Source organism: Gobio gobio (genome assembly GCF_949357685.1).
Source record: "Gobio gobio genome assembly, chromosome: 11".
In the NCBI taxonomy this organism is placed as follows: Eukaryota; Metazoa; Chordata; class Actinopteri; order Cypriniformes; family Gobionidae; genus Gobio; species Gobio gobio.
The window spans coordinates 22,683,709-22,700,356 of NC_137104.1; the positions used below are offsets into that span (position 1 = coordinate 22,683,709).

At 40.7% G+C, this 16,648-nt stretch overlaps 1 protein-coding gene across 1 annotated transcript in view; it reads left to right on the forward strand.

Annotated features, from left to right (window-relative positions):
* myo1g (myosin IG) overlaps nt 1-16,648 on the forward strand; it is a 62,161-nt gene that overhangs the window by 12,602 nt on the left and 32,911 nt on the right. The window contains exons 10-15 of the mRNA XM_079828774.1: nt 847-961; nt 1,051-1,221; nt 1,510-1,580; nt 8,529-8,603; nt 9,436-9,568; nt 11,355-11,521. Of these exons, the coding sequence (XP_079684900.1) occupies nt 847-961; nt 1,051-1,221; nt 1,510-1,580; nt 8,529-8,603; nt 9,436-9,568; nt 11,355-11,521 (732 nt within the window). The remainder of the gene's footprint in view (nt 1-846; nt 962-1,050; nt 1,222-1,509; nt 1,581-8,528; nt 8,604-9,435; nt 9,569-11,354; nt 11,522-16,648) is intronic.

Genomic DNA, 16,648 nt, shown 5'->3' on the forward strand with positions numbered 1-16,648 from the left:
AGCTGGATATGTCTCAAAGCGACAGAGAAAAACTGTAATATGCAAGGCTTTACAGGGTTAAAGGTGCACTATACTTTTCCGTCCGCTAGAGGTCGCCTATACAAAACAAATGCGGCAAGTTTGAGCTTAGAATCTTGGGACACGTGGTATTCACCTCACTGCCGGTGGAAAAGAATCGGGACAGGACTCGGGCTGAAATCATGTTCATGGGTGCGATTATTAATGTTACTGTAGTATGAAGCAGGGCAGGACCGAGTGGTGTGGGAGCTGAGCAAGGTAGCTGAAGCGATTGTTAATAATAAGAAGAACGCTACACATGCCTCACCTTTTTTACAGTATATGCTCGCGAACAGCGGGACTTTTATTATGCCACAGTCGCCGGCGCCATTTCCTCTTTCCGGTCAGAGTATGAGGTAACGCAGCTCTGTTTATCATATAGGATACATTTTGAGTGTGTTGAAAATTATATTATGGCGTTACACTGTGCGTTCGCTTGGCGGCTGCTATGACACTTGTTGCACACTGCAGTCAGAGTAAAGCATTTCTGCAAAATAAAACCGGAAACCGAAGATAACGCAGATATGACGCAATTGACAGGTGACTTCCTCACACGTCCTGGTTCCTTGGCAATTTTTTCACAATTTACAAATAGTTGGAAACCTTTAAGAATATTGTAATTTCTCAACTGAACAAAATATATAACACTGGCCTAGTGGTTTTTGGATATTTTTCTGCAAAAATGTTACATATTGCAGCTTTAATAATGCTTTGCATTAAAATTCTACAAATTGTACCTTTTTGAGTGGTTTTAGTGATTTTTTTTTCTTATCCATTTCATGGCCGCAGCTTTGAGCAGTTTTGCATTAACTACTGCAACGAGAAGCTACAGCAGCTCTTCATTGAGCTTATTCTACGACAGGAGCAGGACGAGTATCAGAGAGAGGGTATCACATGGCAACATGTGAGCATAATGCACAACAATAAGACATATTGAACCTAAAATATCATCCATGCACATTTTCTTTAAATTGATCTTTTGTATTCTCTCAGATTGAATACTTTAACAATCAGATCATAGTGGACTTAGTGGAGCAGCCTCATAAGGGGATCATCTCGGTCCTGGATGAAGCCTGTCTCACTGCAGGGAAAGTCACAGATACCGTCTGCCTGGACAGTATGAACAAAAAGCTGGGCCAGCATCCTCACTACACGTCCCGGAAAGTAAGCACTCAGGACAGTCATCCATTCCTTCTTGCCTCAGCAATCCTCTATCACATCACATAAGCATACAGTTTTTGGTCTGTCATGAATTTATGGAACAAAACTGCAACCTCATTTAACCAGACTTAGTTACCTGGCTTGAACTGCACTGCTGCAGCAGGAACTGCAGTTCCGCATCAGGGTCAGAAGGGGGCAGTACGCTTTCACAATACATGCACATAGAAACAAAAACACATGGAGTTTGATACCTGTTGATGCCATGAAACTCAGACAAGTCTTTTCTCTCAGCTTTGTCCTGCAGACAAGACCATGGAGTTCAATCGAGATTTCCGTATCCGACACTACGCGGGAGACGTTACGTAAGTGTTTTAAAGTCCTTTATATGACAAGTGCAGATGATGCTTGAAATACTACTAATATTTCACTTAAGTAGCTGTGACAACAGCTTTCTCAAGCAATCTTTCAGAAATGGTGTGTATTGTGAAGAACACATAAAAGCTACAGTCCGTTCTTAAAGACAAAATGTGAATTCACAACACATTTACTTACATAATGTGACAGAAACAAACAAAATATTCAGATGTAAAAAAGGACAGGGCTTGATCTTATCCATCTGAATTTGATTGGAAATTAAATGAAGTGGGATATGATTTTGTTAGTTAATATTACCTGTAAGTGTCCACAAGGCACACATCAATAAAGAAAGAAAGAAAAATAATTACCACAATTAAATCTACTAGCCTACTTGCTCTGTTACCAGTGAAATATGAAACTGATTTTTTTTTTTTTACAGCAGAATGCTATCACAGAGAACGTTTATCTGTGGAAATGTCTTGGGCCTCATTTATAAAACACCATACGATCGGATTTGATTTTTAAATTCCATTTATACTCCAGTAAAAGTGGGGAACAAATTGGGATTTATAAAGGCAGAAACTGATGTGGAAATGTACACCATCTGAAGATGTGTAAAAACATTTAGGTGCTCATATACCAGTATTTAGATTAATTCTTAATTAAACTTTGTTTATGCAACTGTAAAGATAAATAAGCAATCACAATATGCATTAATATAATTAAATTCACAAATGAGCAACATTTTAACTGCTTTGTGATAATTACATTACTGAAACGAATTCATTTCCTAAAAATAATCATTATAATATATGCCCACACACACACGTACAGACACTGGGCCATGCCTACCGCACATTTTTCCAACAGCACGCTTGGGTTTCCTTGCATGATTATGAGTGTCGTACTTCCTCTGAACCGTAAAAGTATTTTTGTGAGTATTCGGTTGGTGGAGTTGATGTGCTTGTACACATTGCGCTTGGATTTAAGATGAACTGTGATATATAAAGAGGGATGCATTCAGGAATATTTTTGTGTGCATATGGATGTTTTATAAATCATTTATAGGAACATTTTGTATGTTCACATTTAGGCACATCTTTATAAATGAGGCCCCAGTTTCATCTGGTCCCCCAACAAAACAAAGGCACTTTTTCACCCCCATAAAAATAAAAGATAAGTCTCAAATCTGAAATGCTCCGCACGGACACTATACCTAAAAAACGTATGTAGGACTTGAAAACCTCCCATTGTAAATTGACCTTTGAGCAATTTTGATGATTAAATTTGGACTTAAATGTCTATATGTTCGTATTCCTTTGAAATGCGCTATAGATCAGAAACTGTAGATCAGTTTTTGGTCTAAAGAACTAGAACCATCCTGAGCTGAGATAATAAGGTTTCCGTAAGCGTACGTAAATTTGTTGTTGGTCATGACAGAAGCTTGTATGGTAAAAGTATTTACCAAGTATTTTAAAACTATTAAAAGTAAATTTTAAATAGAAACTTAGTCGTTTTGCAATCATTCAACGAAAACGAAAACTAAAAAAGTCTATTTTGGTATTATGAATGCTTCTGAATGAATTAACAAGCCTAGGATGTAACCAGTTCAGTACAACCTCTGAGTTGTCATCTTGTAATTATGTAAAATTCAACATGATATGGCCTGGGACACATTACCTTCAACATGACATAGCTATTTATAGCTGTGGGTCTGAAGGTGAAGTTTCTTTAAAGGTTGGAGGATGCAATTTTATAAATATACGAAATTGCTGCTTGTGCTGATGTCTGTAGTTTGCTGTACCTCAGCAAAGGCTGTGTCCTCATTTAGAAAATAGCAAGACCTTTTCTCATTGAGGAAAGGGGAGCAGAGAGAAACTACTGGAGGGCTTAGCTCCCGAAATAGATGACACATTTTTCACTTCGGTTTCCTTTTCGTTCCTTAATGAGCACGTGCTCAAGTGTAACTGCGGACGTAACTGATTAAAGCTAAATTGTCTTGGAAGTGAAGCTTCATAATGCATCTCTACATTTTACTTTCATGTTGAAACTGTTCTCAAATCGGTTTCTCGTGAATTTGAGGGAGTGAAAGCAGGTAGAAGAAAGCCAAGGAGCGAAATGTAAATTCAGTGTTTGTTTCTTTGGCGACTAGTCTGAGAAATGGGATGAACTGTGTCGGCAGTCACATGTCACATGCTTGATGATTGGGTCAAAAGTGCAGAGGACTCGGCTCTTAGTAGTGAATGGCACTATTATGACAACCCTGCAGTTAAACCACCGAGCACGCTCACATTTCTGTGACAATTACTTTGGATCTGTCTGAGAATGCATTGGCAACACAGATCTCCTAGATGGATGCCTGTCTCTCTCTCTCTCTCTCTCTCTCTCTCTCTCTCTCTCTCTCTCTCTCTCTCTCTCTCTCTCTCTCTCTCTCACAAGCAGACACCCACACTAGGAAGTTCCCTTAGGATGAAGACTGTCAGAACTAGGATGTCAACCCCTCAGTCACACTTACAAAATAAAATCTGTGAGATCCCTTAGGCTCAGCTGTGTCAGTAATGGAGGGAGGTCTCGCTAAATATACACACTGACCAACCCCTTATCAGACCTCCTCAAACCATGACCCATTTCCCTAAGCTTCTGTCTCTCTCTTTCCCCCTCGCTGTCTGTTCGTCTTTTTTCTTCTTTTTTTTTCGCTTCCACTATATCTCTCCTTTTATGTAGTCTCCTTTTTGGCTCTATCCAGAATGTTTCTGCAGTACAGTGTTAAAAAATGCTAACATGATAACTGGGCGCCACTCACATGCAATGTGATGTCATGTGACAACAATGTAGCATATAGTATTTTAGAGACATTTGTTGCTGCGTAATGCATACTAGTAGGGGAAGTAGCGACAAATATTTTCTTCAGTATTGTGAGATACATCGGAGTGTAACAGATAAAAAAAATATATGTATATATTGTGCAGGTTCTGTGCATCAGTTGATTGGATTTTGAGATGCGGGCATGGCACTCAGAAGTGGCGGGATTTAAGAGGACTAATGCTGCTTTCATGTGCTATATTAATTTATAGTGAATACAAGTTTCCTAGTTCCTAAAAATTGGACATGAATGTCCTCTCAAGTCGTATTTGCCTCTGGGAAATTCAGGAATAATTTTGATAACAAAGTTCCCGAGATGGGCGAGCCACAATCTTTAAACATGGCAGAGGGGAGCTACATCGTCTTGTCTTTAAAGTAGTGCATATTTAATATTGTAAAATATTGTGTTGGTCCCCCTTTTGCTGTCAAAACAGCCCTGACCCATCGAGGCATGGCCTCCACTAGACCCCCGATGGTGTGCTGTAGTATCTGGCACCAAGATGTTAGCAGCAGATCCTTTAAGTTCTGTAAGTTGTGAGGTGGGGCCTCCATGGATCAGATTTTTTTTTTCTTCAGCGCATCCCACAGATGCTCAATTGGATTGAGATCTGGGGAATTTGGAGGCCAAGTCAATACCTCAAACTGGCGCTTTCTGCGGTGGACTGGGGTCAGCATGGGGTCATGCGGCTTTACAACCCCATACGCAACAAACTGTGATTCATTGTGTATTCTGACACCTTTCTATCAGAACCAGGATTAACTTGAGCAATTTGAGCTACAGTAGATTTGTCTGTTTGATCGGTGTACACAGGCCTGTCTTCGCTCCCAACGTGCATCAATAAGCCTTGGCCGCCCATGACCCTGTCGCCGGTTCACCACCGTTCCTTCCTTGGACCACTTTTGATAGATATTGACCACTTCAGACCGGGAACACCCCACAAGAGCTGCAGTTATGGAGATGCTCTGACCCAGTCGTCTAGCCATAACAATTTGGCCCTTGTCAAACTCGCTCAAATGCTTACACTTGCCCATTTTTCCTGCTTCTAACACATCAAATTTGAGGACAAATTGTTCACTTGCTGCCTAATATATCCCACCCACTAACAGGTGCCGTGATGAAGAGATAATCAGTGTTATTTACTGTCAGTGGCATATTGCATGTATTATATACAGCAAAAATAGCCGGTATTTGACCGTGTTATAGCGTGGTGCATGTTTATATGGTTGTCAATGAATGGGACAGTAAATAAGATTTTCCCAATTAATAGGCAAAAATAAACCTGGTGTCCCCCATGGTTCCTGTTCTTTCTGACAACAAAGCACTTTAAATGCAACAAGCTCGTAATCTCGACTTCAGAAGTGGGAAGTAGGACATTTCTGATAACATGTCAAGGCAGCATAAATTATTGGATAAGTCCTGCATTTGCATTCACCAGAGGAACAGTTTCACCAGAAGGTCAATTTATAACATTAATTAAACATTACGAGTAAAAAAAAGAAGAAGAAACATATATGCACATGGATGAATTGTTCACATGAACTATTACATGCGTTTAAAAAATAGCTTGTTTTCATTCCATGTCGACATTACTCATCATGAGTTATTAGCATGTAGTTAGCTAGTATTCTATGTACATACTTCCTCTTTCTCATCTATCATTCATTCCACGAACTCATCTCACATTTATCATATGACTATTTCACACTTTATAATAAGCAGCATCATACCTCGCCATACAGGCGCTGAGAAAGAAGCAGATGCATTTTTAAGGCAGTATTATTAGCTGCTATCAAAATAACTTCCTCTAAAACACTGCGACTTTGAGAATTCTCAGTATTTGACTTGGTTTGTATGTCATAAGCACAGATTGGCTTCCGGCTTGCTGTTTTACCCTCACTCTCGCCCTGTTTTCTGGAATTCGCACGGGCTACCGCAGAAGGGCCATAGGGCAGCATCTGTCCTCCCAGAACTGCTTTTACCCCAGTGATATTGCTATTCCACAGCCATGTGGCCATGCACATGTTTGACTGTGAGTGTGAATACATGTGAGGGTGTTTGGAAATGTGTAAGCAAATAATTTGCGCTTGCATGTATTAAGCTGTGTTGTTTCTTAAGTGAATTAACACGTGTCTATGTACGTGGGTCTGACTGTTGGTGTAGCACATCTGCGCTTGCTAATCCGGTCCACAGAGCTGTATGGACTCAGACCTGGCCAGCAGACGCAATACTTCCTCTCAAGCATTTCACACCTTACGTAACCAACAAATCACACTAAACAGCAAATTCTTTTGTTTGTTGTTTCTGTTTTCTTGGCACATTCACACATATTTAGGATTTTTGAAATGGTGTTCTTGGTATTTATGGTCCAAGTTTCTTGGAGGACTATGTACACTTTTATTCAGCGAGGATTTGATCAAAAGTAACAGTAAAGACATTTATATTGTTACACATGATTTTTATTTCAAATAAATGGTGTTTGTTTAAACGTTCTATTTATCAAAGAATCTTGAAAAAAATGTATGACTGTTTCCACAAAAATATTAAGCTGTTTTCAACATTGATAATAATAAGACATTTTTATTCAGGAGCAAATCAGCATATTAGAATGATTTTGAAGGATCATGTGACACTGAAGACTGGAATAATGGCTGCTGAAAATCAGCTTTGCCATCACAGGAATACATTACATTTTAATATATATTCAGTAGCACTTTATTTTACAGTCCTGTTCCGCATACATACCATGTACTTATTATAGAAATTACAATAACTGAGTTATAACTAGATACTAACCCTAAACCTAACCTTAACCCTTGTAGTTACTAGGGATGCACCGATACCAGTATCGGTATCAGGCCGATACCAAGCTCATGTACTTGTACTCGTAAAAATACCCCCAATACCAAAAACCAATACCTCACGTGATGTAACTGACATAATTTTCCATGCACAGAGACACCGGCGGCAGCAGCAGACACAATGTCAGCCTCAGGGGTGTGGAAATGCTCCAAAATTAATGACAACAACCCACACATTGCGAACTGCAGGCTTTGTTCTGCATTAATATCAAGAGGAGGTACGAAACCCAGTTCATATAATACAAGTAACCTGATAAAACATCTGAAATTAAAACAAATTTGCCAATAGCAGTAGCAGCATTCGGCAACAAACGCTGCAGCAAACCCTTGCAAGAGATAACCCAAGAGCTTTAAAAATAACCGAGGTGCTTACCCAATTCATTATTCTTAATGATCAACCTCTGTCAATAATACTTTTTTCATTCGAGTAATAATAAAGAAGCTGTCCTACATTAATTAGTATTAGTATTGGTATCGGCGAGTACCAGAAAAAAAATGGTATCGGTTCATCCCTAGTAGTTACCTTATATTACCAGTAGGCATGCAGCCTTAAAATAATCATAAGCAATTTCTTACTTTAATTTCAACTTTAGCATCTTATAGACACCAAACTTTTAAAGGGTAGTGTAGCAAGGAATGCAAATAAGGTTATCATTCAGCATCATACTGTATACCTAAGTACCATTGTATCAGCATCTGATGCCATCATTGTACCATGGTACTTCCACAGTACTTTTTTGAAAGGGTAATTGAGCTGGTAATTGCATTGCCATTTGTCCTTCATAATATTTAATTGACCAAATATATATCTGAATTGCTTTCTGTTTTAAATCCAGGGTGCAGTTTGTCACGCATTTTAGTTGAGATTGAGAACGCTTCAGTATTTTTGCATTTGGCATAAAAAATGTAATCGTGCCGTGTCCTGCTCAACCTTCACCTCCACATCATTTACTGCCCTGTGTCTACTCGCCTGTCTATAATTGCAAAAAAGCCAAATCAGTCTTTTAATTATCTTTTAAGTCTTCTGAAACATTTTGTTCATGTCATGCTGTTAAGATAATGGTCCACGTGTAGATTTATCTGCATGCTGTGTGAGTCATCTGTACCTGTGTGAATTGAGTCATGTATGAAGGACTGTTCATTGAGTGCTTCAACCGCTGAGTCAATCAATTAACGTAATTTCCCTTTCTAGGTCAAGCCTTGTACTGATTTCTCATCCACTTTCCTCTCAGGTACTCAGTTGAGGGTTTTCTTGATAAGAACAAGGACCCGCTTTTCCAAGATTTCAAGCGACTGATGTACAACAGGTTTGAGGACTTTGAACTTTCTTTCAATTAGATAATCAATGTACCCATAAAAGAACATTGTATTCTCAGTTATGCCTCTTTCATGTCATTCAAAATCCATATGACTTTTTGCTAGTTTCAGCTCGACGCAGTTATCATTTTCACATCCAACGCCACGTTGTTTGAATAGCAGATGCACTCGCGCCCATCTGTTCGCCCCTTGGGCGTGCTAGTCTGAAAACATATTGTTGGCGCGTTGCTAAAACTGAAAATATGCATCTATAGGCGGGTGCACAACGCCACGCTTATTCACTCTGCTTATTGCACGCAGGACACAAATATTTTAAATAATACAAATAAAAGGATTCCTCTCTGGAGAAGCGTTAAGTCATTCCGGTCACAAATTCCACCATGTAAATAGCAAATCCACCATGGTGCAAGCGCAACTGGCTTTTAAAGGGAATGGGAAATGAGACTCTGATTGGTTTATTGCATGTTACGCACAAAACACACCCATGACTCCTTAAGAGACTAGGTACAGCCTTTTTGGACCTTTTAGTACAACCAAAAGTGGATTCAGACATGCCCTAGGGTGCACCTGCACCATTCGCTTCAAACCATGCGCTCAGATTGCTAAAATAGGGCCCTATGAGTCCTTCATCACTCATAATGATGTGATAAAATGTAAATCTTTAAAATAATGCATTAAGACTTTGTGTGTTCAAGCATTTATTTTTAATATTCTTCTTCATATTTGTTTTGTTCTAAATTCTTTTTCACTAGCGCGTTCTTGCTGCTTTTTTCCTCTTTATCGCATTATTTATGACCCTCTTTTCTAAACCTTTTCTTGTAGCTCTGACCCCATCCTCAAAGAAATGTGGCCTGATGGGAAAATGAGTATTACAGAGGTGACCAAACGGCCTCTAACTGCAGCTACACTCTTCAAAAACTCTATTATTGCTCTAGTGGACAAACTGGCCTGTAAGGTAAGAAATTATTATTGTAAATGTCACAAAGTGACCCTGAAAAAAACATTTGGACACTTTAGCAACATTAAAAAGTGTATAAATGCCATCGCATTAAATCAAATGTCAAACCAGGTGGCATCTGCACACAAGTGGAGAAAACTGGAGCTTTTCTCCAAACTGATTTCACTTTCTGAGCCATTATTACACTGACTTTTAAGCAACTAATCTCAGAGTATTTTAATGGATGTATGAAGTTCAGGTGTGTTTCTTTTAAATAAATGCATTTTGTATGATAATTATCAATTATCAATCAGTTTATAAGTAAAAAAGATGGGGTCACTGTCTTTAGATTCCACTTTTCATTCATCTTTTTTTATCATAATCCATGGCAATTATTTTTTATGCACATTCTTATTTTAGGATTTCAGTTAATTTATACAACATTTCTAAGTCAGCTTAGCCCATTGTGATTGTAGTTTTAAAATCTAATCACAAATGTGGTACATTTTGTCTGCAAGAGCATATGTTTCTGTAGAAATAAGCATGAATTTAATCTAGGCTTAATCTACACAACTACCGTTTAATACTCTTTGCTGTGAAAAAATGAAATAGAGGTCTCTCAGAATAGCTCAGGTAATCTCTTATGTAGACATGTTTAAAAAATGCAATCTCTCTAATGGAGACTGTCTGTATTTGATAAAACAGTTAACAGCAGAGGAACACCTGTTAAATCCTGCTTTAGTTTGGATGGCTCTCCTCTCCTCTCCTCTCCTCTCCTCTCCTCTCCTCTCCTCTCCTCTCCTCTCCTCTCCTCTCCTCTCCTCTCCTCTCCTCTCCTCTCCTCTCCTCTCCTCTCCTCTCCTCTCCTCTCCTCTCCTCACCTCTCCTCTCCTCTCCTCTGCCAGGCTGCCCATGTGTGTGCGTACACGTGTGCTTGCGTGGTAAAGTGGGACTGCATTCTGGGCAGCTTCTGTTTTTTTAGGTCACATTAAAGGACTGGCTGCCCTCCCTCTGGTCCTGTGGGGACACCTGTACCTCATCTGACCATTCACCCCATCCATCCTGTCTTCACATGCTCTCTAAACTGTAAAAAAAAAAAAGATGTGCAGTTATTACCTCAAAGAGCTGTTTCTGCCTGATGTGAACCTTAAAATTACTTTAGTGCTCAATGTAGTCAGCTTGATGTAGCCATTTACCAAGATAATCTATATGTTATCCTATGAAAGACATTTTAGCCTACATACTCAAATAATCTCCCTGAATCACTCGAAAAACCACATCATAACAGATGATTAGATTCAATTCAGCAAGAGAAAACAGCCTGACATAGACTGGATGGATGAATGAATGCACGGATGGATGAATGAATGGATATATGGATAGATGGAAGGGCAGACAAACAGACAAACAGAGACAGATCACATGAAGTTCACATGAAAAACTCACAGTTCTAGGAATTGATGTAATCACTGTAACACTGTGCAGTCTTGATGAAGTGAGCTTTATGCTTCCAGGAAAGGTCAGGGAGAAAAGGTCCCTTTGATTCTTTTTTTTGTCTCTTCACACAGCAAATTGAGGTGTAAGCATAATGATACTTTATATTGTTGCTGCAGTTGGCTTTCTGTTATTATAACTTCAAACCATAATCATAAGCTTTCAGATTGCCTTCATTAAATCTTTGTTATTGGCCACTAAGCTAAACTTATTAGTCAGCGGTAGTTCAATAGCGTACCTTTGAGGCTTTTGTTAAATAGTTTAATTTAGCAATTTCTGCTAAAGAAATGAAATGAAATTGGTCTTACAGGAGCCCTACTATGTGCGCTGTGTAAAGCCAAATGAGGTGAAGTCCCCCTTGTTGTTTGATGACGGACGCTGCCAGCACCAAGTGGCGTACCTGGGACTGCTGGAGAATGTCCGTGTGCGGCGAGCTGGATTTGCCTACAGACAGCCTTATGCACGCTTTCTGCAGAGGTGAGAAGTCGCATGTACTACTTTTTTTATGAACTAAAATTCACTAGTGCTGAAAACCTCAAACATTTTGATTCCAAGCGGTCTAATTGTCCAAAACAATATTCAATGGCTCCCATGTAGAATAAGATATTTCGGGTATTTCTGATGTAATGACAAAGCTGCTTGTTTTCAAACTTTTATTTTACGGAGTGGTTATAGAATTAAATAAAATGTAATATAATAAATATAATAACTACCTATACTACCTATAACTACCTATAAATACCTTGCACTTCTGGAGACTCCAGGTAGGTTGCAGCTTTGGAAAATGGTGGCGCTGGAGACTAAAGGGTTCCTGATGGTTTCACCCTTAATTTTTCACCTTAATTCTTAATTCTTTTGCAGTTACACCGGTCGGTCGGTTTACACCGATCAACATTTCTATCCACTTGGGGACAATATTCAGGCTAGGGGAACTCATATTAATGTTGAAAAACCTCATAAAATGAAAATTTCATGCCATGGGACCTTTAACAATGTCTTTACTACCTTTCTGGGTCTTGAAAGGTGTCGTTGTATTGCTGTCTATGGAGGGGTCAGAGAGCTCTCCGATTTTGTCCACTCTCAATATGCGCTAACACCTCTCAGCAGTAGTCATTTTCAAATGTGTCAACACCACATGGAACTTGAACTTGTTTCAAAATCTATTTTGGGAAATGTTTCACCCTTGAGGTCAGATGGCGCCGCCGTGCTCGGTCGCCGTTCAGGTCGCTCCGCTAAGACTTTGCTTTTATTTATTATTCTACTCTCTTTTACTCTCTATTTTTTCCAACGGATCATCTGCTTTGATCTGTTACGACAGCAAAACACTTCTGGAAATTGGTTACCGCTACACTGACCTGTTTCAGGACACTTTCTCCAATCTTCCATCTGAGATTCGCCGGGACGCCGAGTTGAACAATGGCCACTCGAGTCGACGGCGAAGATTCAAAAAACACCGCGGGAAACGCGCTGGGATCCGCAACAGACTGAGAAAAAGAGCATTCAGTCCTCCTCTCCCGAGCATTTTGCTCGCAAATGTCCAATCCTTGGAGAATAAGATGGACGATCTTAGAGCCAGGATAAGTTTTCAACGGGACATGAGAGACTGCAACATCTATTGTCTGTCCGAAACATGGCTCACGCCAGCGGTCCCGGATACAGCCGTGACGCCGTCCGAGAACTTCTCTGTTTTTCGGATGGACAGAACAGCCGAGGCCGGGAAATCTAAAGGCGGTGGAGTGTGTTTCATGATAAACAAGAAATGGTGCGATCCTAGGAACATCTCCATTCTTTCGCGATCCTGCTCGCCTCACTTGGAACATTTAACTCTCATGTGCCGGCCTTTCTACCTGCCGAGGGAGTTTTCCTCGGTCATCGCTACTGCCGTTTATATTCCACCACAAGCAGACACGGGGCTGGCTTTATCTGCCCTCCATGATGTGACCAGCGGCTTCATAAACAAACACCCCGACGCTGCTTTCATCGTCGCGGGTGATTTTAACAAAGCAAACCTAAAGAAAGTATTGCCAAACTTTCACCAGCATGTCTCCTGTCCCACACGAGGAGCAAACACACTGGATCATTGCTACTCTCCGTTTAAGAACGCCTACAAAGCTCGTTCACAGCCAGCTTTTGGCAAATCGGACCATGCCGCCATTTTCCTCACACCGGAATATAAACAAAGGCTCGTTCAAGAGCCCCCGGTGAGGAGGGAAGTCAAACGCTGGTCATCCCATTCAGAGATCACGCTACAGGCAGCTCTTGATGACGTCGACTGGGACATGTTCCGCGCGAGTTCTGAAGACGTCAGCGAGTTCACAGAAGTGGCGCTCTGCTTTATTAACACACTGACAGAGCAAGCCACACAAACATTAACTATAACGTCCTTCCCTAATCAGAAACCGTGGGTGGACAGTTCAATTCGCACTGCAGTAAACTCGCGCACCACCGCTTACAATGCCGGTCTCCTAACGGGGGATATGAGGGAGTACAAAGCTTCATGTTACGCCCTCCGGCGCGCCGTTAAAGCCGCTAAACTCCGCTATAAAGACCGAGTGGAATCTCATTTCCAACTCAACGACTCCCGGCGGATGTGGCAGGGACTGAGAACCATCTGTGCTTTTGGAACTAAATCCTCTGCAGAGGTGAGAGCTGATCCGTTACTGGTGAACGAGTTAAACTCTTTCTACGCTCGCTTTGATGGTAATCGCGGCAGCGCGACTCCGGCGAGTGACGCGTCAGAGAGAGTCCCTCAGAGCAGCAACGGTCACGTGATCTCTGTCTCGGAGGACGAGGTTCGGAGGGCACTCAAACGTGTGGATGTCAGGAAAGCTGCTGGGCCGGATGGTATTTCAGGTCGTGTTCTGCGGTCCTGTGCTGATCAGCTCGCAGGGCTCTTTACATCCATATTCAACGAGTCCCTTGCTACATCTGTTGTCCCCACCTCCTTCAAACGATCCTCCATCATCCCTGTACCTAAGATCAGTAAACCCTCTTGCCTAAATGACTATCGTCCAGTGGCTCTCACATCTTTAGTCATGAAGGTCTTTGAGAGACTCATTAAAAACAACATTTGCTCCTCCATTCCTGACACTTTGGACCCTCTTCAGTTTGCCTATCGTCCCAATAGATCGACTGAAGATGCCATTTCTCACGTCCTTCACTCCTGCCTCACTCACATCGACAGCAAAAGTGGGAACTATGTCAGGTTGCTATTTATTGACTATAGCTCAGCCTTTAACACCATAGTTCCCATTAAGCTAACACACAAACTCCTGGATCTAGGCCTGAATTCTTCTCTCTGCCTCTGGATTGAAGATTTCCTCACTGGCAGACCCCAGGCGGTGAGAGTAGGCCAGTTCACCTCCACCTCCATCACCCTGAGTGTTGGAGCTCCACAGGGCTGTGTGCTGAGTCCCCTGCTCTACTCTCTCTACACCCATGACTGTTTGTCCACACACAGCTCCACCTCGATCATCAAGTTTGCTGATGATACTGTTGTCCTGGGTCTCATCTCCAACAACAATGAGACGGCATACTTGGACGAAGTGGAGCAACTGACATCATGGTGCCAGGACAACTGTCTCTCTCTGAATGTTAACAAGACCAAAGAACTGATTGTGGACTTCAGGAAGAGACAGCATCGGTCATACTCCCCTCTCATGATCAGCGGGACACCGGTAGAGAGAGTGAGCAGCTTCAAATACCTGGGTGTGAACATCTCCGAGGATCTGACCTGGACTACACACATCCAGACACAGGTGAAAAAAGCCAGGCAAAGACTGTACCACCTGCGCCAGCTGAGGAAATTCAGGGTTTCACCAGCCATCCTGAAAACTTTCTATCGAGGGGCGATAGAAAGTGTCCTGACTCAGTGCATCACAGCGTGGTACGGGAACAGCACCAGTCATGATGGCAAAGCCCTGCAAAGAGTGGTGCGCTTATCCGAGCGCATCTCAGGCTCAGCTCTCCCGTCTCTGCAGGACATCTACACCAAACGCTGCAGAGGTAGAGCTACCAAAATCATCAGAGACATTAATCACCCTGCAAACTCTCACTTCACCCTGCTGCCATCTGGTAAGCGCTTCCGTAGCCTGATGGCAAAGACTGAAAGACTCAGGAGGAGTTTCTTCCCCCAGGCCATCAGACTCCTGAACTCAGTCACGTGACTTCACTTCACCCCCGCACACACATAAACATCCAGTTTAAACATTAACATCCACATACTGCCATTGCACTGCACTTTACTTTCCTATTGTTACTGCGTAACACCTGTAATAAACCTTGCACATTATACTTCTTTATATATACATATATATATATTTTATGTTAACCACTTATTTTTAAGTCTACAGTTTATCTCACTTATCATATCCACATATTTTTTATATTTTTATTTATCTTATTTCCTATTTTTATCTTTTACTTGATTTATTTATAATTCTACTTATGTTAATACTTTTTATTCTAATTTTATTCTATTTCTATTTTAATTTCTTGTAACTGTTATTTGCACTGTCCATGGAGCGGACCTGTTTACATTTCACTGCCAGTTGTATATTGTGTATATAACTGTGTATGTGACAAATAAAACTCTTGAATCTTGATCTTGATCTTGATCTTGTTAATAGGTGTCTTTTCTCCGCCACATGTTTTTGTCTGACCCTGCTGACCCAACGAGCATTTCACTGTCCAATGGTCATGCCTTAACTGCAATGTCTAGTATTGCATTAGTATTGCATCCTTCTCATGGGCATTTAATAATTTTTGACTTTTCAGTCTGAGTTAAATCTCTTTTTTGGCTCAATTTATCTGTAAAAGAAAACATGCCTAATAATTCTGCACACCTGAATATAAGGTGTTTTTCATTTCCAGCCTTCATGAACAATTATATATCACTTATACATTATTAAATACTAAATTAATAGTAGATATTAGGATTACTGTGGTTTGGAGTTGGTCAAATGTGCCTGGAAAAAAAATATGATCAGAAAATCAACGTGCCTAATAATTCTGCACTCCCTGTATATATATATCGAATTAAGAATTTACTAATTTGTTCACTTGTTTTAGTTCAATCATGGCTGCGAAAATTCGTTCCGAAGGCTCCCTAAAGCTCAGCGATAATACACACTGTAAAGACAGTAATGATGTCGTCGATTTTACCATATCAATCAGAGCGTGAGTCCGATAATGAAACATTGGAAGAACTAGTTATTCAACCCGAACCTTCATCACAAGGACGATTTGAGCAGAATGTTTCCCAGTGATTCGCTACTCAGTTTGACGTCCATTATGAGATGTTGCAACTGTAATTCCTCACCATCACCATCAACATTAACAAGTGTATGTCCATCAACAAACCGATGTGTACATTTCTACTTTATTGCTGTGCGCATATGGGAACTGTAAATAAAGGCGCATATGTTAACCAAGCACTAACGTGAATGACTGATGTAACTTAAATGTTTGTAAAACAAATCTTGCTCCATCCTCTATCTTTACTCAAAGTAAGAACGACAGACAATCTGCATTAATAGAAAGGGAATTTAGGGAATAGTGGTCCACAGCTTTAGCACTTTCGACTTTACAACTTTGCAGAACATT